This window comes from Urocampus carinirostris, chromosome 6 (genome assembly GCF_059441175.1).
Source record: "Urocampus carinirostris isolate Australia breed hairy pipefish chromosome 6, RoL_Ucar_1.0, whole genome shotgun sequence".
In the NCBI taxonomy this organism is placed as follows: Eukaryota; Metazoa; Chordata; class Actinopteri; order Syngnathiformes; family Syngnathidae; genus Urocampus; species Urocampus carinirostris.
This window is the reverse complement of record NC_142354.1, coordinates 13,162,358-13,187,174: the sequence shown is the minus strand read 5'-3', so window position 1 is coordinate 13,187,174 and position 24,817 is coordinate 13,162,358. Positions and strand designations below refer to the sequence as shown.

At 38.1% G+C, this 24,817-nt stretch overlaps 2 protein-coding genes across 2 annotated transcripts in view; one reads left to right on the top strand and one right to left on the bottom strand.

Moving 5' to 3' along the window:
- The window catches only part of LOC148363861 (uncharacterized), a 50,329-nt gene extending 30,501 nt beyond the window's left edge, over positions 1-19,828 (top strand). Inside the window, exons 8-14 of the mRNA XM_088337940.1 lie at positions 2,378-2,647; positions 4,927-5,223; positions 6,764-6,922; positions 8,095-8,268; positions 11,502-11,583; positions 11,648-11,796; positions 13,834-19,828. Coding sequence (XP_088194066.1) covers positions 2,378-2,647; positions 4,927-5,223; positions 6,764-6,922; positions 8,095-8,268; positions 11,502-11,583; positions 11,648-11,796; positions 13,834-14,100 — 1,398 coding nt within the window. The 3' untranslated portion in view covers positions 14,101-19,828. The remainder of the gene's footprint in view (positions 1-2,377; positions 2,648-4,926; positions 5,224-6,763; positions 6,923-8,094; positions 8,269-11,501; positions 11,584-11,647; positions 11,797-13,833) is intronic.
- Positions 19,829-21,400: 1,572 nt separating this feature from the next.
- Positions 21,401-22,761, bottom strand: LOC148363860 (uncharacterized). The gene is made up of 2 exons (XM_088337110.1): positions 22,570-22,761; positions 21,401-22,491 (listed from the first exon to the last, which is right to left on the bottom strand). The coding sequence occupies exons 1-2, from the start codon at positions 22,672-22,674 to the stop codon at positions 21,457-21,459; spliced, it is 1,140 nt and encodes a 379-aa protein (XP_088193236.1). The 5' UTR covers positions 22,675-22,761; the 3' UTR covers positions 21,401-21,456.
- Between the last annotated feature and the right edge of the window lie 2,056 nt (positions 22,762-24,817).

Below are 24,817 nucleotides of genomic sequence, written 5' to 3'. Positions count from 1 at the left end.
CATGAAGCTTTTTAGCGAGTAAGTCGAATTTTGCGCCCATTATTCGTCTCTGTTCTAAACATGCACGAGCAATAGCAGACTTCCTAAAAACTTGAAAAAGTCTCAAATTTGATTACCGCAAACTAAGGCCTAGAAAAGGTCTTAAATTTGGTTGACAAGTCCTAAATGTAACTCTCAAATTTCTTAATTTGCCCCTGTCTTATCTGTGTGATAGAACTAAAAACGGTATGATAAGTAAACTAATAAAAATATGGAAAGTTGTGTCACAAAAATCCTTTTTCCGATTTGATCTATCCTTAAACGATAAATGCTATGTGTCGGTCAGACGATACAGATTTCCGCGTTTTCGAAAATGCAGCATAATATTTGAGCCTTACATACAGTCAGTCTCTAACCCACGTTCGTCTGAGTAACTCTGGGATAGGAACTGTTACTTGTCCTTGTTTTATGCAGTTATTCTTAGTTAATCTGATGGATTATTTTGCAATATTTCATAAATGTATGCCAGAATAGGCGCGGTCTTTAATTTAATTGGATGTGGTCTCGAAAAGGTCTCAAAAGTCTTAAATTCGAATAAAAAAAACCTCAATAGGAAAATGAAAGGACTAACGCAACTGTTGCAGTCGGAATACTCGCCGTCAGAATTTAATAGGATTATTGTTCACGTTTACATGGTTTTACATCATCGAAATCCCAGCAATGGTCCATTTCCAATTGGATTATTGCCTGCAACGTTATAAACGTAGCCATTGTGGTGTGATGCATGGAGTGTCGCTTGGTAAGAATTGCAAAACAGGGATGGGTCTGTTTGTGAAGGTTTCTTGTGGATGATGTTGAAAGAATTACTAATAGGATGACTGCATGTCCCCGCTTGCCTGAGTCAACAATCGGGTTAGGACCTCTCCCGTGTTGTTTTCGCAACCGTACTCCAATCTTACAGACCTGAGAAAATAAACAGCAATGGGAACCCTGTTCCAAGCTAAGAGTCAACATTCAAACAGTTTTTTTTCATTTATTCTTCTTTTTTTAAGCTGATTAACGCTCACCAAAAAGCAACAAAAACGTAATTTGGGGCTCTGGATATTGTAGAAATCGAAACGACTCTGATGAGCACTCAATTCTTCATATTTATCCCACAAAACACCAATCTCTCTATCCAAATATACCGGTTTCACTGAAGTTTTCTTTATTAACTACTTGTTATTATTGGACTTAAAACAGACAAATAAAATGACTAAAATATGATTAAGAGTACACAAATAAAGATAAAATGAAGTGAAATGCCTCATCTAATAATTTTCCTACATTTTGACCAAATATTCCTATGCGTATTAAAATATGAAATAAACTTTACTTTATATATATTGTTTAATTGGTTTTTGGGCTGGACCCCTTAAACTACTAGGGTTGTAGGGGCACCATTTCCTGTGGTGTGTCTTGGGCAAGTAAAGCCTGGTGGCGCCCATCCCTCTACAGGCCAACATACATATTTAATATGCTAAAAGGTCGAATCATTTTTCTCGTTTCATTATTTTTTTTCATTCATTTTTTCTACCAACTCTTATAAAATAAAAATAAATAAATAAAATAAAAACAGAATGATGAATATACGATTAGTATACAAAAATGTTTTAATATATTAAGTAAAATATTCAAGTAGATTTTTTATGTTCTTCCCTATTGTGTTTGACAGCTGTACTTTCATCATTTTACAATAAAAATAATTACATTAAATAAATTGATTTAAAAGATACATTGAAAATTATCATTTCTAATGATAAAGAAATAATGGTTAAAATAATCTACTGACATTCAGTGTCCTCATGCGCTTATATCATTCCATATATTTCTCTTTAAGTGTTTTAAAGCATTCAGATTGATAACCTTGCGAAATATGCTAATGTAAATACCATTAAATGAAAATAAGCTGAAATGAACTACTGTTTTTGTCATAGAGTAGCGCGAAGGGCCACCAGTTTGATATTTATTTCTAAAATAAGTTATTATGTTATGTTCTTACTATGTTATTTCTATGGTGTAATATTTTGAATTACACAGGCTCAGTTAACCACTAAAACATCAAACAAGTAAGAACTCAAATTTCCTAGAATATCCCAAAGACCCATCACCTGTTTAGCAATTTTCAGAACCAGTCCGCTGTTTACTCTGGTGATCTCACGGGGCTACCTGGTGCTCAAAGACCATTATCCTGCAATATACCATGCATTCTCCCCTTGGCCCTTAGCTCGGCATTGGATTGGGCAAACTGCTTTGCATTGACTTGATTGGCCGGGCATGCCAAAATCGGCAAATTTTGGAGTGGCACCGATTATAGTACCCGCTGCGGAATTTGTGGAACTCCACTCCTGTCCTCCAGCTTAAGTCGGTCATCCGCCGCACCAAAGAAACATCCAACGTGCACCCAATGTACAAGGACGGAGCGGCTCGCCGAAAAATGGGACCCGTTATCGTCAACAAGAGTCAATCCCAAGATCGGCTCATCGAGGAACTGCAGGGCAAGCTCGGGATTGGCCGCGTGGAGCGTCGCCGTAAGAGGCAACCTGACGATTGGCTGACGGAAGGCGTCATCGTCATGTCCAACCCGCAACGGATACGGGAGGAAAGGACGCTGCCCCCGGTGGATAAGGTCGGAAATGCGTGTGCTAGTTCAACGGTCTGCAACCTTTTCCTTACCACGGACCGGTTCCGTTTCTGACAATATTTTCACAGCCCGGCTCAAGGTCGGCAAGAAATGTTAATCATTATAATAAAAATCATAACATTTATAATAACCATATTAATTATGCTAATGAGCGTAAATCCACTGTGGAGTCATGTGAAACATTTAGATGTCCCCGTAAAATCCCACCAAAATCACATTCTTTAATTTTTCAAACTGCTTATCCTTTTTGGAATGGGAAGAAACCGGACTGCCCGATGGCACAGGTTTACAGATTCCTTAATCTCCAGGGTTATCAAGGCACCCCTTTATGTGGTGTGTCTTGGGCAAGTACACCCTGGTGGCATCTATCCCTCTTTAGGCTGTTTTGGGGGGTAGGGGTTTTCTCCCCCACATAAAACAGTACTGGTTTTCATGGACACTATTATCAGGAAAAGACTCCTGGGCAGACCATTTGTCTTTTTTTTTTTAAATGTTTTTAAATACTATAATACAAAAACACCACTAAAGAAATACTGCAGAAATACTACATTAACAAACTACTACAAAAATAATACAGACATTCTACCACATAAATACTACAAAAATACTGAAATAATATAAAAATACTACTACATAAATACTACAAAAACTACATATACTGCAAAATTATGACTGAACCCAAAATCGAATTAAGTGCTTAAAAACAGAAAACTAATACATTATTTTGCTTTGTGAGTGTTTCAAAAACCAATTTTGTGAAAGTAATCTATTCAAAGAAAAGGATAAAAAATAAGGTGTCCCCTGCCCACTGCCCGAAGATGACTGGGATGGGCTCCGGCACACCCGCAACCCTACTGAGGATAAGCGGTGTGAAAAATGGATGAATGGATGGCTAACATGTCGATATCCAAATGTATGTTGTAATGTAATGTATGTATTGTATGTTTATTCATAAATGTAAACAAGAACAATTAGATGGGTCTCTATGCCCCTGTCCAGATGTTTAGACCCGATGCAGCTCGCAACTCCAAAAAGTTTGCTTTACACCAAACGACGATGGCGACCAGATGATGAAAGTGCTGTCAAAACATGCAATCTCCACACTAGCCGTTAGCTAGAGTTCAACCCGGGCCCTGTGAACTGTTAGGCGGACGTGCTAACAGCAACACTCTGGTCGCTATTGTAACGTTTAACGCAAAATGTCACGTCGATCCGTGTGACGGGTCATTAAAATAATAACTCACCAAATGAACCGACCCTGCCAAAAGCTTGTTGGTGTTACGTTGTCGCTTTGTGGTGTTCTTTTGTCAATATTTTCTGTCAAGGAACACACACCCTCACCTAGGAAGAAGAAAGCCTCACACACACCCCAAGTGAGAGTGACACTTCCCCATAGTATAGTAGAGGTGCAATTGCACTTCATTTTTGGACAATTAAAGAATTTTAAGAAACTTCCCAGAGTTAAAACCCTAGACTGAGTCTCGTGGTGTCTTCAAATGCTAATGGTTAATGCTAATTGAGATATTTAATTTCCTCAAAAGTTTTTCTCCAGTGATTTCAGATTTACTATGGTTACATGTCGCTGCCCGTCAATGCGGAGGTCTGGCCCATCTCTGAAGAGTGTGATGATTTACAAGGAAAAAAAACGACAAAGGTGCTGTATCTGAGTTAGATCAGGAGGCTTCTCCTGCAACTGGTAGGCATGGAAATCAGTACTATCTGTTTCATGTGGGGGAGCAAAGCCCTACTGAAAAAAACAGCCTGGAGAGGGATGGGCACCGCCAGGCTGTACTTGCCTTCTGTAAGACACACCACAGGGAGTGAGGCCCTGACAACCCTGGTGTTTAAGGGATCTGTGAACAACCACAAAGCCCCAGATCAAGTTCTCTCTGAAATATAGCTGTGTCAGCAAAATAAGACTAGGTAAATAATAATGGAACTTACTTTTCTTTCTTTGCCTAGGGGCCGAGGTGCCTAACTTGTTTGGGTGTTTGGACATTTGGCTAATGTTTGTGTGTGTTTTTTTGGCTATCTTACCCTTTATTTTCTTTGTTTTTGTATGTTTGTCTTGCTGTCGGTCACCCCTCTTGAGGTAGATAGACTTTTCTTTCTGTGCGACCCGATAACTAACTACCAACGGCCCGATACCAGTCCGCACTCTGGTGGTTGCAGACCACTGAACTAGTTAGCATGACCACATCCACTTCTCTATTTCTTCTTCTTCCTCTGTTGTTGTGTTTACCTTTTCTACTCCCCCTCTTCAGATCATCATCCCACCCGAATCTCCAGTCCCCCAGAGAAAAGTCCTCACCCCTCAGAAGTCTCCCCCAGCTCCCAAAAAGACCCCCCTAGTAAAGCAGACGCCGCCGCCTCTACCTCCTCCCCCGCCCAGGGAACCCACACCACCCCCCAGGGAGCCAACTCCTCCTCCGAGGGAGCCCACACCTCCCCCTCTATCCCCTTCCCCCCCACCCAAGCCTGCCACGCCCCCTCCACCCCCCAAGGTCTTTGTATCAGTTTGCTGTCAGACTGACTTTGACGCTCTCTTCCCACCTATGCAGGTTCATCTCTCTTCACCTCTTTTTTTTGTTTCTCCCTTTCAAATCATTTTTCATTAGCCCCCCGGGATACGTCATTAATCTGTTCTCAGGTGAAATGATCATAGGGTGGGGGATAGAAACCTACCCCCGGCACCTCTGGTATAAACATTAATATTACATATACATATTATGCATGGTAACAAAAAAGTACCGTAAATTCCAGACTACAGAGCAGACCAGATTAATGGATTAATTTGCAAAAGCAGCTTTTAATCAGGTGTGCTCAGTAGTTCAGAATTACTTCAGAAACAAAATAGTAAATTGTACCGTATTTGCCACACTAATTTGCACAACCCCCCAAAATAGTCTATCTAACACACATTGGACTATAAGGAGCATGATATTAAAGTAAGAGTTAGGGTCTCATCCCAAAGAAAGGTCACTTGGCGTTTTTAGGTGCGCCTTATTCTCCGGTTTATACTGCAATTACTACTTGTGTGTAATATGCCCTCATAAATAACATAAATAAATATACATGTAAAGGGGAAAACAAACCTATTTAACTCTGGTGTGATGTAACTTTAGCTGGTACAGTGGTGTTACTAAGTGGATACGAGGTAAGACGGCAACTACAGATTAAAAATGAAGCTGAGTTTAAAAGTTGCTCTTGCAGGGATTGTCATGCCCATAGATTTTTCTTGCTTTGATGACCTCCATATTTTTAATTCTAGTCCCGATCGTGTATTGGTTATCGGCATGCAACCGTGTGCCTTCTTCATATTTCTTGATGAATGCAAGCTTTGTTATCATGTTTTTGCGACTCTCTTTAGCATAATTTCCTGGGACCCTTAGCTAATAAGAACAGGAAAAAAATGAACTGAAAAGGATAGAGAACGGCATTGGGGAGGTAGTTTCGCTGATCAGCATTTTACCAATAACGGACAACGTGTAAAGATGGAATTTTACAGGTTTTGGGACACATGAAAGTATTTGTTTTTGACATCATATAGTGGGTAAAATGCTATAAGGAAGGGCTAAAAAAACATCTTTTCCAACACCATATAGTGAGAAAGCAGGAATGCCGTATCCCGGGGTCTACTGTATGGACTTTTACTTTGAAAGCCGACCTTGGTGGAAAACGGAAAAATACAAGTTTTGACGTACATTGCCATCCATGTCACCAAACGTTAAAAGATTTTTGACGTCTCTAAATCATCGACCGCATTGAAACTGTTTCGTTTCTTTCTCCCGTCTAAGCCGTACATATTTATGGCGTCGTATGATCCTTAGGTCTGTTTTTGGCCACAGGCTTGAAACGGATATCCCCAAACCCAGTTAGGAGTGGTGCTGACACCCAAGCTACAGATACCGAGCTCCTTTTTTCTAATTTTGTCGTATGACAGCACCCGGAGTTGTGCGTCCTGAACGGGAGTTTAACAGCTTAGAGGAGAGTCCACCAAAAACCTCATCTGTCAAACGACTGCACATTTAGCACCACAAAAATGGAAATGTGAACATTTTGCCATTTGTATGTCTATTGAATTCATGCAATCACTGTCAGATTCTGTCCCAGGGAAAAACATCTCCCATTGGTCCTCCAAAGCCCGCCAATAAACTGGACAACATGCTGGGGAGCCTGCAATCCGACCTCAACAGACTTGGAGTCCAAACTGTTGCTAAAGGGGTCTGCGGTGCCTGCAAGAAGCCCATAGTTGGACAGGTAAATGGTGCGTGGGTGAAACCAACACCTTACATTTGCGACTGGTGCTAGTTACAACCCAATAGGGTGTTATGATTGGCTTAATTTTCCCCAAAATTGGGTTCTTTAACCCTTTCGTTGTCTTTGGAAAAAAATGAACCGACATTGTCTAGTCAAGTCATGTTTATTTGTGACTCCCTTAATCACAAAGGGTCACACAGACCACAGACTGTTGCAGACCACAGACTATTATTCAAGTCAAGTCATTTTTATTTGTATAGCCCTTAATCACAAAGAGTCTCTACACCATCCTCTGATCTAAAACCTACATGAGGGCAAATAATACACAGACATGTCAACATAAAATATAGGTTATTCATATGCTATAGAATAGAAGTGTGTTTTAAGCTTAGATTTAAACATTTCCACTGAAGTTGCAGATCGAATCTCAGGGGGAAGAGCATTGCACAGCACCGGGGCCCGAATGGAGAACGCTCTCGAATCTGCAGATCTTTTCTTGGCTCTTGGGATCACTAGTAGACCAGCTAGGGGGACACTAAATCTGAATGATATGAGGGGGCAAGTCCATTCATGATTTTGTATACTACCAACAGAACCTTAAAATCAGAACTTAAGCTAACAGGGAGCCAATGCAGGTTAGCTAAAATCAGGTTCATGAGATCAAACTTTCTTGTCTTAGTTAAAGCCTCGCTGCAGCATTTTGTCCTAGCTGAAGGCTCTTGATTTTGGACTTCGGGAGACCGGAGAGTAGTGCATTACAGTAATCGAGACGGGAAGCAACAAACGCATGAATTATAATCTCCACGTCCAAATGAGACAGCATAGGGCGAATTTTAGCAATATGGCGAAGATGGAAAAAAGCTGTTCTAGTAAAATTCTTAAAGTGTGTTTGAAAGGACAGATCGGGGTCAAATATGACACCTAAGTTTTTGACTGAGTCACTCTGGGTGATATTACATTTGTCAATGTTCAGAGATGTTTTTAAAAATAAATGCAAATTGTCTTAATAACTGGCATGCACATGCGTCTACAACACATTTCGGATTAAGAGCTTGGAGCCGAGAAGTTAAATGACATTCTAAAAAATGGCATAATTCACTAAACACCCATCTTAAAGCGATGCCATTTGATTTGAAAAGACCTTTGCAGCTAATACCTATAATCTCCCTCAGGTGGTGACAGCCATGGGGAGAACGTGGCACCCCGAGCACTTTGTGTGTACCCACTGCCAGGACGAGATCGGCTCCAGGAACTTCTTCGAACGTGAGGGACAACCTTTTTGCGAGAAAGACTATCACAGTCTCTTCTCACCCAGATGCCACTACTGCAACGGGCCAATCCTAGATGTAAGTGCCAGTTATGATCAAGTTATTTATTTATAGCCTCATGCAGAGCTGGGCAATTTTTTTGAGTGGCAGGCCGCCTTAAAATTTGGCGGAGTGGCCGGACCAGAAGGATAAAAAATATTGATTTGATTTTTTATTTATATCTGTCCATGCAGACACTTGATCCAATACCTTCAAAATACTTGGTACAATTCATTTTTTGAGTGTTTAATGCCAATTTAAGGTGACCCAACCATGGGTTTTTATGAATAAAATTACCAGATTTTTTTTAATTAGAATATTTTTTCTTTTTTTCTAGGGTGAATACCATTGTCCCACATGTTATGGATTTTTAATTAGAAGAGTTTGTCCCTGCTTGTTGAAATGTTTTTTTTTACTATTGAGGTTCTTGTGTACATTGATCTTAGTTAGATCATCTACAGTGGAACCTCGGTTCTCGACCATAATCCGTTCCAGAACCCTGTTCGAAAACCGATTTGTTCAATCACTGAAATCGTTTTTCCCATTTAAAATAATGTAAATCGTTTTAATCCGTTTCAAAACCCTGAATGTTTACCATGAACGTAAACATGAAGCTAACCCAGGCTAATCGTACGAAAGATTACGCTAACATGATCGTGTAAAAATAAAAAAAAAGGATTATGAATAGGATTTCTTACCTTTGTGGTGGACGGTGGGGAGAGAAAAATCATCAAAAGTTTATCAACCTCTTCCAAAACTTGCGGCAGTTGCTTGCTTATAGCGCTAACTCCCTTAGCCGCATCACTCGATTTCACAGCCTCCTTATTCTTTACTATCGTACTGATAGATTTAGCCATGCTGTATTCACTAGCAAGATCGGAAATTCGTACACCTCTCTCATATTAAGCTATTATGTCTTTCTTAAAGGCAATAGTTGTACGAACAACTTGTCTTTTTTCACATGTCCTGCTTGCACCAACCTTCTTCGGAGGCATAATTAGGGGCTAAAACACCCGTACGCCGTTCAGCATCGCACCCTAGCGTACCGGCGTTCGAACTCCGATTTTTTGACCGAACAGCGGAGCAAGAATTTCTCGAAATTTTTGGTCGAACACCGATTTGTCCGAACTGAGAGGCGTTCGAAAACCGAGGTTCCACTGTATTTGTTTATATTTTCTTTCGGATTAGTGATTGACATAAAGAAATAAATGAAACTGATAAAAATCAATTCTTATGGTAGACCTCTGGTTTGCTCTGCTGGTTAAGTCGGTAACTTCAAAAGCAGGTGCCCCCTTTGTCCACAAGTCAATTCTAAACTAAATAATTTAAAAACCAGACAGATACCATACAATATTTATCAACAAATAATTCAATATAAAACAGTTCAATATTGATTTGTTTCAAATAAACTTACAAATTTGTTCATGTTTTTTAATTTGTTGTTGTAATATGCTCCAAGAAAATTTTGGGCTTGCTTTCAATGAACCAATTTTGATTTGATTCAAAGAAAAATGCAAAATGTTCTTTTAATTTTCTTTTTTAGCACGTTATTAACAGATGATACCGTATTAAATGATTCAGATTTGAGTTGTTTTTAATAAGATTACCAGGGTGTTTTGTATTTTTTTTTTGTACTTAGCCCACCCCTGGTCTAATGGAACATGGCTATTAGCAGATGAGTGTCACACATAAGAAAGGGAAGTAACTGAATGGACTTTACCCAGGGAATGTCCGGCGTGAGTCACTCCCCAGATTTTCCGACATGCCGCCTCAGGACATGTTTGACTCAACTCAAAAGCACAGAATGTGGAAGAATAAATGGACATGGAACAACTGTAGTGGTATTTTTCATTTCAAGTCTTTTATAATAAGAGAAGCAAAATACTGTGATACTTAAGTCCAGCTGCAATGGAAGGGTAGGAAAATAAATAGGACTTGGAATCACATTTGTAAAAGCAGAATTTGGTTTCAAGTCGAGTTCTATAGTTGGTCTTTTATACCATTGCCCCACCTAGTGCTGATGTAATAGGAGACACATTACTGTAGTTTTACTGCAGGTTTATGCTCCATGAATTTACTCTGCAGGGAAAAAAATAAACTTGTCCCATTTGTTTTACTCATTTTCTAAAATATTTTATTTCCTTAACAAACAATGTAATTCAGTATTTGTTTACAAATGCGTCTTTCAGTGGTAAAATGTATTTTATCTACCACAATTATTTTCCTTATTTGTTTTAATTACAAATTTTACAATAATTATTTTCATTTATTCATACAAATTCAAGTATGAATAATGGTTGGAAAAATTAGGTCAATAATTAAAATAATGACAATTGTTTCATAAGAATTTTGTTGATTTTAATAATTTTACAATTAAAAGCAGTTAAACTTATATGAAAGAATATGTAATCTGGGCAAAATCAAAGTAAAATCAAATATATAATTTTCGAAACGTTTAAATTAAAATTATTGTGTTGATTGTAGTATGAAAAAGTTAAATAAACAATTAAAAATCTGAAAAATAACTAAAAACAAATTATTATAATAAGAACTAAAATTGAAATAACAATGATGATTTTAATAATTTTAGTAATTGAAAACAGATAAAAATGATTTTAAATAATTTGTGAATTGGGCTGAATAAAAGTCAAATAAAATGAAATAATAGTTACAAATCAAATAATTGTGTTGATTGTAATAATTTCAATAATTCAAAAGAAATGTATAAAACAACGAAGAATCTCCAAAATGTGCTAAATTAAAATGGTACAGAATCAAATAAAATGATGGTGTTAATTGTAATGATTTTAATAATTCAAAATAATTGTTAAAAATAAAAAAAAATGCCTGACATTAGATAATTAAAATAAAAAAAATTACAATTAAAATAAATGCACTGATTTTTATTAAATGTGAACGATTAAAATAATTTAAATTTATAAAATGAATAAAATAGAATTAAAATTATATTACATTACTGTGTTCGTTGCAAAAATATCAGTGATTAACAAAATAAATTAAAAATAAATAATATGAAAAATGCCCAAAATATGCTAAGTAAAAATCAACCATAAATGATTAAAATAATCATTGCAATCAAAAATGATTTTGTTCATTGTCGTAATTTAAATAATCACAAATAAATATTTAAAAACAAAAGCTGTAAAATGGGGAAAATCTAATACAAATAATAGTTTGATTAATAAGACCCATCATCCCTTATTGTTGATCAATTTAGTTATTAAGAACCGGTTCCTATTTTTTGTTCACAGAAAGTTGTAACCGCTTTAGACAAGACCTGGCATCCCGAGCACTTCTTTTGCGCCCAGTGCGGATCATTTTTCGGGCCAGAAGGTACTTACACTCCCTCCGACTATTTTGCCCTGGGTTATTAAAAGAAAAACATCATTCCTTGCAGGCTTTCACGAGAAGGACGGCAAAGCGTACTGCAGGAAGGATTATTTCGACATGTTCGCTCCCAAGTGCGGCGGCTGCGCCCGGGCCATCTTGGACAACTACATTTCGGCGCTCAATTCGCTCTGGCACCCCGAATGCTTCGTCTGCAGGGTGAGACTTTATATGCAGGTTCTAAATTAGGGGTCCCCGACGCGGTCGCACCCTAAGAATCTCAAAAATCGATTCTTAAAATAGCTCACCGGTGATGAGTCATTGTGATCTTTTAGGAAATGTGATTTCTAACTGGCATGATGAATCATTCACATGAGCAGTGTCTTTTAATACACTGGTCCTCAACTGCTCTGACCAACTGTTCCACCTTAATGACAAGCTGCGATACAAATCAAGAAAAAATGTTCACTTCTCAAATGAAAGGATTGTGCCGTTTAAAGCAGATAGAATCGAATATATTCACCTTTCTTTCTTCAAAAAAGCAAAATCACCAACAAAACCCAACTTCAAGTACCATATATACTCACATATAAGACGACCGGTACATTGCATAAAAACAGCCTCCTAAATCTGCTTTAAAATAACCATACTAAAAGAAATTCTGAATAAATCATAAACCTAAATATCAATAACTATTCACTTATGTAGTCAATAAAGACTAATATACTGGTAAAAATCTACAAATGTAACATTTTTAAACCCTTTACTGTACTTTCAATGGCACTCGTAAACCATTTTCATATAATTTCTTTCCCCTAATCACTAGGTTTCTTGGGACCCACCATTATGGGCTGTAAAAGGAAATAAAATCAACAAAACCACAGTAAAATGAGATGTGGTCCCTCTCAAACGCACCAATTGTTTGAACAGGAAGAATAGATTGAGCAGGGCATGACTGCAATCTTCTATTAAGGTAGCTTAATTGACCCTGGTTCTTCCTCTTACCATTGTTTTGGGAGGGCACCTATAGGCGATTGTGAATATTGGATTTCAGCCGCATGGGTTCTGTTCATTTTAGGCGTAAATTACTGCCAAATAAAGAGCCACCGAGTGCATTTCACATTTTGGCGGACAGCACGGCAGTATCTGCAAACGTTCGTCTTAAAAGTCCACAACACAGTTTTGTTCATTCGTCATTTTTTTCCATAACTTGCACAAACTAAATGCTTTAAAAAAATATATCCAGGAAATAATAGAAGGCAGACGTCAGACTCACATGCGCATTCTAACGCATCTGATTGGCTGAGAGACACAGAAAAAAATCCTAATGACATTCTTTTTCTCGATGTGTTGAGCAGCAGGACAGTGGCCAAGATCCACTCGCGTTTTAACAAATCAGGATGCACTCACAACAGGGCCCGTGTTGGATGTCCAAAGAACAGCGGCACATCCAAATGCTAAGAAAGATAGGTGCAGGAGTGCTGTCAGCATTGCTGCAAAGAATGAAGAGCTGGTGGGGTCAGCCGGGAAATACTCAGCCATACACTTTATGAACTTTCACTTTAGGGTTTACTCACTTTTGTTGCAACGGGTTTAGTTTTTGACGGCTAGATTTTGAGTTTTTTGAGGGTTGAAACAAATTTACACAGCTGTAATAGCTTTACACAAGCTACCTTTCATTGTGTCAAAGCGATGTTTCTTCAGTGTTGTTCTACTAGACCAGGGGTGGCAAACACATGGCTCTAGAGCCGTATGCGGCTCTTTGCCTCATCTTATTTTCTATATACTGTGGCTCTTTGCCTTGTTTCATGTTTAGTTTTTTCTTGTGTGTATTGAGGGTGGACACTTTCCTTGAAATCAACACACGAACAATACTTGTTGTATTGTAAGGATAATATGAAATAATGTGTTTTTAATTGTGTGTGTTTGTGTGTGTCTGTCTGTCATGGCGGGTCAGTGCGTGGTGTGGCTCTTTGTGTCAAACTTGTTCGCCACCCCTGTACTAGACACTAGAATGAAATCTCTGCAGAAATGTGAGGGGTGTCCTCATTTTTGTGACATACTGTATATAGTCAACTACAATGTGTCTCCAAACAAATTTTAATACTTTATTTAAATGTTCGATTATACTTCTATTAATTAATTAATTAATTTCCTTTCTTTGTAACGGGGGTTAACACTTACTGTACGTTCCCGAGCCGTTTTATAGGAAACTGGCCGTATGACGGCATTTCCTTTTTTTCTTTTTTTTTTTAGGAATGCTTCACGCCTTTCATCAACGGTAGCTTCTTCGACCACGAGGGCCAACCCTACTGCGAGGCGCACTACCACGAGCGTCGCGGCTCGCTCTGCTCGGGCTGCCAGAAAGCCATCACGGGCCGATGCATCACCGCCATGGGCAAGAAATTCCACCCCGAACATTTCGTCTGCGCCTTCTGCCTCAAGCAGCTCAACAAGGGAACCTTCAAGGAGCAGAACGACAAGCCCTACTGCCACGGTTGCTTCATTAAACTCTTTAGCTAGGCTCGCTACATTCGGGATGGGGCGTGGCCCTTGGGATTTTCTTGCCTGTGGCAACTCTCGGGCTTTTGGTTAAAGGTGTTTCCACAAATTTACTGCCAGTCTCGCTGAAATAGACCTTTGGCATCTATAGCAGTCTATGGAAGCCTAGCTACAATAGATCTTAGACATCAAGAGCCGTTAATGACACCCTAGCTACGATAGATCTTTGATGTCAATAGTCATCTATGGAAGCCTAGCTAACGTTGATCTTTGTCATTTATTGCCGTCTATGGCAGTGAATAACAGCTGACCCTAAGAGATTTTATTTCAAATAGTGATAAGTTTTAGCATTTGTGTGGCCAATCGGGGTGAACAAACTTTTTTTTTTTTTCATTCTTTAAACACGGATCTCTTGATGAGACTGTCGCGTGGGGAAATTTACAATCGATTGAGGCTTTTATTTTTTTAAATATATATATTTAAGAAATTGTCCCATTGGCTAAAAAATGTACTAGTTTTAAGTATATGTCTTATTATTTTACTATATTTTTTCTTACTTGTTTTGTAAACTAAGGGGAAAAAAACATTTAAATTTAAGAATTTGTCTTAAAGAGTAGACTGGACATTTTTCTTCTCTTTTTAAGAATTATTTTTCTTACAAAGAAAAAAAACACATCTTCTATTTGCCAGTAATGATTTCATTTATTTTGTAGTTATTTTGCTCATTTTAAACATTTTTTGTCCTACAAAACAAAATAATGCAATTTTAAGTATTATTTTTCTTGTGTTTTTATTGGAAAAACGAGACTTTGTTTAGCTTTTATGTATCATTGTAGCACCTTTTTTCTTATTAGAAAATAAAGTAATTTTTAATATAAAAACTACAAATATGACTTAACTTAGGGTTTTTCTAAAATTAGATAGATTTCAATATTCAATACCAAATTTATTTTGAAAAAATATATTTTAAATAATCTACTTTTAAAAGGCCAAAACGAAACATTTTGTTGATATTATCTACTCCAAAAAAGTTTGAAAACAAAGAACACGAAAAAATACAAAATAAATAAACATGATGTACGGTTTGGTAGTTAAACTCAAACGTGGACACATGAGCAGTATTAATAGTTTTATTTGAGGGGAAAAAGGAGATAAACAAAAAGCGCTCCGCATAGGGAGGAATGATGAATCAAAGCATCGTGTGAAAAAACTCACGGCTGAAGGAATAACGGCCGTCTTTTGGTGCAACTACCCAGGCGACAAGGAGTCAGGAACTTTGACAGGCAGGAACGGCTTGAAGCACAACAAATATTTTACTTAAGTACAAGTACTGTTACTTCTGAAGAATATGACTCAAATAGAAGTAAAAAGTAGCCATCCAAATAGTTCCTCGAGTAAAAATAAATAAAGTACTTGGTGAAAAAAACGACTCGAGTACTAAGTAACAGTAGTAACGTCTCATGTAAACAACCATTCAATCAGATCATCCAAGTCCATCCAATCAATAATCAATTACATAAAATTAAAAATAGATCAAGTACCGTATTTTCTGGACTATAAGTCGCACCAGGCGAAAAAAAAAAGCATCATTAAGAAGGAAAAAAACATATTAGTTGCACCTGGAGTATAAGTCGCATTTTTGGGGGGAATATCTTTGGTGAAATCCAACACATAAAACATACATGTCACCTCGAAAGGCAATTTTAAATAGTAATAAATTAGAGAACGACAGCTTGAATAATGTACGGTATACTAATGTTACTTGATTGAAATGACTGGTCATTTTAGTCATGACGTAACATATTAAGAGTTATTCCAATAACTAGCATAAAGCACAAAACTATCAGTATTCATCCATCACTTTTACCAGTAAACAACTCCCCCAACTCGGGAGGTAGACAATGAGCCTCCTTTCACCTTAAAAAATGAATACATTTGAAAAAATAATACTTAAAAAGTGCTGAACTCTTCATTCGGGCAAGGTGGATAAATACTTTGATAATGTCTTAATTTTGGGGGGGGTACTAAAACAAAATATTAAGAGTAACTGTCATTAAAATAAGCAACATTTTCTACCAATGGGACAACTTTTTTACCGTCTTTTTCGGGGGATGGACTGGTACTATTGCAAAGTATTGGGTCAGCACATGATCTTTTTAAAGGGGATTCCGACAAATACAGTACTAGTATCAGATGCATGGGAATGAAAAATAAAAGAAAATAAATATTATCAAGGACTTCAAAAAGCAAAATTTGTATTCCTGCATATAGAGGTTTTTAATCATATACTTTATGTCAGGGAGGAGTAGTATTAATTCTTGCTATCTTTAACTGCTCAATCCAAGTCAGGGGTGTCAAAAAGGCGGGCCGGGACAGGGCCGCTAAGGGATTGAATCCGGCCTGCGAGACAACGCTGAGGGAAGCGCAAGAGAAAAACGAGCAGCAGGTTGAAATATGTCCACTTGATGTTGCCAAAGCCTGGTGCCTCTCACAAACGCTGTACTTGTATTTCTCTCTCCCTCCCTTTTTCTCTCACTCTCTCTCTCTCTCACGTCTCTGTCTCTATTTTTCTTTCTTTGTCCCTCTTTTTCTCTTTCTCTGTCTTTTTACCTTCTTTTGCTCTATCTTCCTTGTTTCCTTTTCTCTCTTTATCTCTCTCTTTTGCTTCCCCCTTCTCTTTCTCCACTTCTCTCCTTCTCGCTTTCTCTCTTTTTATCTTTGGATTTATTTATTTCTCTCTCTTTCTTTCCCCCTCTCACAATTTCTTTTTATCTACTTTGTTTCTCACTTTCCCTCTCTCTCTCTCTTTCTCTCCCTTTCTTTGTCCCACCCTCTCATTCTCTTATTTCTTTCTCTCTCTTTTTTTCTTTCTCAATCTACTAGTCCTAGTACTAGGCCCTGAGAAAATGTTTGTTCTATCGTGTGGCCCCCCCGAGTTAAATTAGTTTGACACCCCTGATCTAAGTAGTAGTAGTGATCCTTACTTTTATAGCCGGCTGTGGTCTGTTACTTTTTAAAGGGACAGTGTGTATCATGTAGCGCCTCTGGCTGGAAAATGTTCATTGATAAACAATATTGATTTGAATAAGCAAAAATACATCACTATCATAGAAAACTTTATTTTTAAATACTTGCAGGTCGAGAAAAGTGTGTTTATTTTACATAACATGAGACTCACCAAGAGGAAACTGACATAATTGTTTGCCATCTTGCTGCTACCAGGAAACCTTGAATGGGCTAGGCAAAAATTCTTTAAGTAAAATGGTTCTGTATTATCACTTTAGGCTTCTCAAGTTTGTATTCCTCCTTGTGCTTTTTCGCTGGCTCTCTATTTTTTTTAGCTATTTATCTGCATATTTAGTTGGCTTTTTACACTATAAGCTAGGCATCTAGCTCCCTTTTCGTTCTTTACCTGTTTACCTTTTTAGCTAACTATCAAGCTACTTTTGTAGCTATTCTGCAAGCTATCTAGCTAGCTTTTTACATTTGTTGCATGCTATCTAGCTAAAATGTTATCTTTTGCTAGTTATTCAGCTAAATTTTGTCCTTTTTCGCTAGCTATCTAGCTTTTTCTTAGCTTTCTATCTGGCTATTTTGTTGGCATTTTACTCATTTAGGTTGCTATCTAGCTCTGGGTTATTTTTTACCTGTTTACCTTTCTAGCTAACTATCAAACTGCATTCTTTGCTATTTAACAAGCATCCAGGCAAGTTGCTAATTTAGAAATTCATATCAAACTGGGTAATCCTCAGCTTGAAAAAGGTTGTAGACCCTGCACTACACTATACAATGACATCTAGTGGTCAGATAATACACACTGTCCCTTTAAAATGAAAGGAAATAATTTGGAGAAAAAAAAAACAGTTGACATCTGTATTCATGCACAATTTCTATATTTGAGGCAAATGACAAGTGCAATATATAGCATTTCCTTTTTTCATACTTTTACACTTTTGGGAATTAATACTCACAAAAATGTTTTACAATGTATGCAAAGCGCATGCTTTTGGGGTTTTGTAATCCGACAGAAAATTTCTATCCTGTGTGACGGAACTGTGTTTTGATGAAACTATGTATTCCTAAATGAAATTGCTGTGGGGAGAGCTGGCTCTACTGGCGTGCTGATGGTTGTTTTCTTTTGTTTTTGTTCAAGTTTGTTTTGTTGGGCTATGCGCACACTTTAACCAGCTTCTGTTTCTAAGAACTCGGGCCCAGTGCTCATTTTTATTCTATTCGCGATTTGATAATACGGTGATACCTCAGTACTCGACCATATAATCCCTTCGGGATCGGTGTTCGAATACATACTTGTTCAAGTACTGAAACATTTTTCACATACAAAGTAATAGTATTCCATTTTATACGTTCCTACACATTTCAAAATGCCCAACGTGGGAAAAGAATGTGTACCTAAACAGCAATTAATATCCAAAATACTCATAAATCTTGTACCTTAATTATGTGGATATAACAATAATCAAACACAATGAAGATAAGAATAAAAAGATTTTAAAGCATTTACCGTACTTACAAAGTGCTTGAATTTTGGGTGAAGTTCCCATAAATGCTTGAAATTGTTGCCATGTTTCCAAGAAGTCAGATTCGAGAGACCACGCAGCACATGAGGAAAAATACATCTGCTTAAAAATGACGCTGACATGCCTGCTCTGGTGGCTTTGCTTTGACATTGCATTTTTTTCTTTCCTCATGACTCACGGCAGCTGGTATTAGTTTGTATGGCGTTGTCATATAAAGCGTCACCGCCCGTTACGCAACTCCAAAGAAAACTGGTGTGGAGATATAGATTCCGGGTGCTGGAGAGATTGGAAAACCGCTTAAATTTGGCCATCAAAACGGTGTACGTACCGTGTCTTGCTAACTTTCTTGGGATCCATTATTTAAGGCCAAAAAAAACCTCATTAAATCACAATAAATCCTCAGCGCGTGTTAGTGGACCAACGTTCATCTCGAAATGATGCTAACCAAGCAGGCTAGCATAGCCAAGATGGCCGCACATCCCTCTCTGCTGTGCTTGAGTCCCAATTCTTTATTTGAATACTATAGCAAAAATTACTTGATTTGTTTAAATGCTGTTGTTGGGAGTATTGAGGTATCACTGCATGGAAGTGCCAAATGCTAGCAGGTTGCGGTGAGCTACATGTTTTTTTGCTAGCAATTATTCAGTTTGCAAGGTGTTGTATTGAACTTTTTTAAGGTGGAGGATAAAATGTGCCAAAATGTTTCAATGCGATATTGTCGAATACACTGCTCGTTTTCGAGATTTTAACGAGACGATCGCAGGCCACGCCCACCCGAAAGTGAAGTGCATTTCCGGGGTGGGGGGAGGATAGTGACGTTAACTTCGGTCTGCTGAGCTCATTTTTAAAGCTACTGTACTCTTCCAGGGAAATTCTACCTAAAATATCCCCAGGAATTGAAATATTCTTTTTTCTGGTTTTCGTCTTGTGGCTAGCTGGCTTTTTTTTCATAAAAAAAACGAACTTTTTACTTTTGAAAGACAAGTCGCCCCAACAGTTTGCTAACGTAGATGGTGAGCTGCGATAGGTTGCTATGTCAGAGCTTGTGACGTCATTTTAGGCGACCGGAAGTGTTTTAATAGCCGCGCTAATAAAAAGGACTATTGTGAAAAAATTGTATTTTCAAAGTTGATAAGACATGCGTGGGTGTTATGTAAACATGAGTTTTTGATTCTACCCTATGCAAATAAACTATGATTTTTCCGCGGGCATTTCTTTGGGACGTTTAATACCCTTGTCAATTGCAGTTTGAAGAATCTGGAATTTCCGGAGTATAAACTGCACCCGACTATATGCCGCACCCAATGTATTGTTAAAGGGAACAATATTTGTACACACGAAGCGAAAATGAGTGGTCAAGGCAACTCCTGAATGTCCTTTGTTTCACAAATAAGAGCTGACATCTAACCAGCTTTCATGCCCTCATCAGACTTTCAATCACTTTTAATCTGGGGTCTCAAACTCAATTGAGTTGGAGGCTGCTGAAGCAAGGATCCGAGTGAGGTTGGGCCAAATGCAGTTTTCCACAAAAACAGTACTGATAAAAACATTGCTCTGTTCTTAAATGGACGGTGTTTTATATGTGTTCAATAGATGTTGCTGTAATGTGTAGTGCAACCAAAAATGAGACCAAGGAAGCCTACTAACAAAGACTAAAATTGAGCAAAAAGCACCTTTTTCCCTTCCAGCCTTTCTCAAAGAAAGACAAAAGGAAAAGACAGATTTTTCTTTTAAAAATGAACAAAAAATAGGGAAAAAGAAATAAGAGGCAAAAAAAGAAAACAGGAATAAAAAGAAAAGTAGGGGAAAGGGAAGCAAAAAGGAAAATTGAGAAAAAAGAAAAAGCAAAGAAAGAAAAGGAATTGGATAAAAAAGGAAAAAACGAAAAAAAAAAATTATTAAAATTCTTGTTTTTATTTTTCTCTTTATTTTTTTCCTTCTTACCTTGTTATACTTTACTTTTCAAAAGAAAAATCCTTTTTATCCTTTACTTTTTTACCTATTTTCTTCGGACAACATAGCTCCTAGGATCATTGGGACACACAAACTCCACCACGATAAGGTAGCAGATCATGGAGGATGAAGGATGCGTCCTGGTCGCCTCCCTCGGGAGTCGTTCCGGGCATGTACCACCGACAGGAGGCTCCGGGGGCGACCCAGGACATGCTGGAGAGACTATGTCTCTAGGCTGGTCTGGGAACGCCTCGGGATCCCGTCGGATGAGCTGGAAGAAGTAGCTGGGGTTAGGGAATCTGGGCTTCCATTTTACCAGGCCCCCACGACCAGACCCCGGATAAGCAGAATATTAGTGGATGGATGGATGGAAATTGAACTTACTTTTGGAAGACGTGCTTCAAGAGGTCCTCCTCCGTGGTAGAGTGGGGAAAAAAAGCAATCTAACCATTTTCTCAACCGCATCAAGCTTTCTTATTCCACTTTCATTTCAAAAGAAATGTCTCGCCCCGTCTTTGCACTTTACACCAACCATATTGAATGGATGTAGGAGATATTAAACAATAAACATGTCAAAGTTCTTAGCGCGCTGGAGATACAGTATCATATGTTTACACAAGAAACTATGAAGTAGAAGCCGGATTTCTTCAGGGTAGATCCTGGGTGACCTCTCACAGCGCCACGCGGCAGTACGAAGTACTACAGCACTGTCCTGTATTCTGAAAAAGGTGCACACAATACAAAATCTAACAGCAATGTCCGGATATTTTTTCGACATCCCCAAAAATTTTTTCGAATTTACCATTTTTCGTAAGTAGCGGAGCGTCTACTGCAATGCATGATTTATTTGGAGGTTCAAAAACTGTCCCCAGACAAGAAGCCAGAATCAGAAGTACCCTTTATTTTGCTGTTCTACAACCCTGACTCGGTGGTTCGTGAGCCTTTCCAATTTCGCTGCCACTTCCGATAACCGCCGGGTCCGATTCCAGACAACCAAACGCTTCAAGTCCGCCAACTTCCGAAAAGCTAAGACGTCCTCCTCCGTCAAACTGTCGGATTGTACGCCGAGACTACGGAGTTTCGGAAAGAGTCGATTGATTTCATCGGCGAGGCTCGACAAACCGCGGGGCCATCGATCTCCGGAGTCCAAGGAACGAAGAGAGTCAGGTAAGTGCTCGCAGTTGACCTGGAGGTGAAGGAGATCCGGCAACCGCGCAGAGACAGACTCCAGCTCCTCCAAAGTCGGGACGCAGATGGAGAACCTGCTCACCGAAGACGGTACGGAACGCGCGTATGTCAGATCGTGTGGACCTGATTGAATAGACAAGGTTGTCAGTCGGGGGAGGCATCTCAGACTCGCAGACAGTTCCTGACCCATAAACCGGATTCCATCTGAGCCACAATATTTCATCAGATAGACAAGCGAAAGTGCTTTCAACTCCGGCACTAGCTTCACGGTCTCATGTAGGTCAGCATCTGGGAAGTCGATGAGTTCCAAACTTGATAACATGTGCGTTCCCTCCCCTGGAGAACTTGAGACTTTTGGGATTCGGAGGTTATTCAAGTACCTCAGTGAGAGGTGCTCCAGTTGAGGAAGGGCAGAAAGGATCAGGCGGGTTGTCGTGAAACGTTGCTTATTACCCGCAATTTTGTGAATCTCCAGAAACTTCAAACTCCTCAAACCCGCGAGAGAAGATATCAAGTGGTTCAGGTCAATCGAGGATGGAACCCCTTCCAAGAGGACATGTGTCAGTTGGGGGAACTTCTTTAGACAGTATAAAATATCATGAGAGAAAACATCTTCGTGATAAGTCAAAGAGGTGAGAAACGGGAGACTCCTTGTTAGCTGGATCCAGTTCTTCTCTTTGACGCTTCTCATCTCCACGTTGCGGACTTTCCTTCGGCGCAGCGTGGCCCAGAACTGATCGGTGTAAGAAGGTTTCGGGAAAGTTAGAATCACGGTCCAATTTTTCCACAATCCTGCAGAGTCGACAACTACCATGAAGTACGTGCATGTCGCCCGGACTCTGTGTTTGTCTCTCACGCCAAGATATCCCAATATTTGGACCCACAACTCCCTTGGAAGTTGTGGTAGGTATGACATGATATGGTTGGCAAAATAGCGAGTAGATAGGTACTCATCCAAATCTTGGTTTCTCGGGAAGCACGTTGTGACTTGTGATTACGTTGACGTCACTTCGAAGCAGGGATGTGTTATTCAAGAACGACACGGCTATATGAGCCGACTCTAGAAGTGATCGACAGGAGCCGGCTCCTTTCAAGATGCTTTTTTTCTCTTGTGATTGGCTAAAAATATGTAGGGATTCCATATTTTTGGTTTAAATCGATCAGGAAAAATACAACAAAAAACAACCCCAGAAATGTTCTGTAAAAATAAAATTACAAATTTATCAAATCAATACACAAAAAATGAACAGGAGAAAAACAAAATACGACAAAAAAAACAACCGAATAATGCACGAAACTGACCGGAAACAAAGTAAAATTGTAAAAAAAAAACAATGAGCAAGATTCGAAAATTAATCAATCAAAATATGACTATTAACGGACAAACTAAATGTCCAAAAAAACGAACAAAAATTGGCCAGGAAACGACCAAAATATGACAAGAAATGACCAAAAACCCGACGAAAACAGATACACACAAAAATTGTCCGAGAAACAAATGAAAAGCTACCAAAAGAATTGTCCAAAAAACAGATAAAATTGACCAGGAAATGACCAAAATGGCAAGAACGACTAAAAAAAAAATTTTAAAAAAAATGTGTAAAAACTAAACTAAGATTGACCAGGAAAGGAACAAAACACTGACAAAAAACGACCAAAAACTAACAAAGAAAAAAACGCCCCAAAACCGCAAAAAGAAATATTTAATAAAAAACGAACATAAGTTTTTCCCGCCCAAAAAACAACCAGAATTAACCAGGAAACGACGTAAATATGACAACAGACAACAAAGGACCATGATTTTTTCTTTCATTTTTGTATTCCTTTCTTTTTTTCCCCTTTGTCTCCTTTTTCTCTTCTCTTTTCTTCCTTTATTTTTCGCCTTTTTAATTAATTCACGCACAAAGTTATGTAGAAATGATAATATGCGGCTTAACAAAAGAAACCGAAGAGCCGTTTGGGAGTCGCAAGAGACCTTATCTGTAAACGCCGCTTCTCCAATAAGAGCCGGAATTGCCATCACTACGGCGTAGCAACGTGCCTCTTCTTCTTTGGTGTACTTGGTGGTTTGCGAGTTAATATTGGTGTTTTTACTGCCATCTGCCGGACAGCTATCCAAAGTACTCACGTTGCGGAAAAATTCAACTTTTCTCTACATTTTTTATTTTCATTTTATCTTTATAGTCATTATTTTTCATGAATACAAATGTGTTTCTTTTTTTAAAACTCGCTTCTTGTCTGATAACAGATATATGCCTTATGACTGCTTCCATTTTATGGGACCCTAAGCAAAATTTGATTTGGGGGCCGACTGTTACTTTTATTTTTTATGTATTCATTCATTCATTCATTCATTATATGCACCGCTTATCCTCAGTAGGGTCGTGGGGCTTTAATTTTTACATTTATAAAAAAAAACACACATGCAGATACTTATCTGTTTTGGTTCTTTTGAAATAGATTAGTCTCATCAATTTTATTTGGAAATATTATCATAAAAATATAATCAATACTCATAATTAAAGAAAAATAATATATTAGGTCCCTCTTTAAGCTCTATATTTGATATTTAGTTTTGAAGTATTAATGTAGTTGTGTTTTGTTTAGTATTTTTGTAGCATTTATGGAGTCTGATTTTTGATGAAGTTCAGTCGTTTTTTGTAGTATTTCTGCAGTGTTTATTTGTACTTTCCATTGGAGTATTTTTCTTAGTATTTCTGTGGTATTTTTGTTGTATTTCTATTGAAGATTTTTTTTATTCTGTACCTGTAGTATTTTTGTAGTATTACCATCGTAGAATATTTGGAGTATCGCTGTAGTTGTATTTTTGCTGTATTTTTGTTTTAATACTTCAGTTTTAGTATTCTGTAGTAATACTTCTCTATTAGTGTTTAGTAGTATATTATTATGTAGTAGTATTTTTATAGTATTTCCATTGTAGAATCTTTGTAGTAGCGTTATAGTTGTATTTTTGCAGTACTTTGGTCTTAATACTTCAGTTTTAGTATTTTTGTAGCATTATTTATCTAGTAGCGTTTAGTATTATTGTATTATGAAGT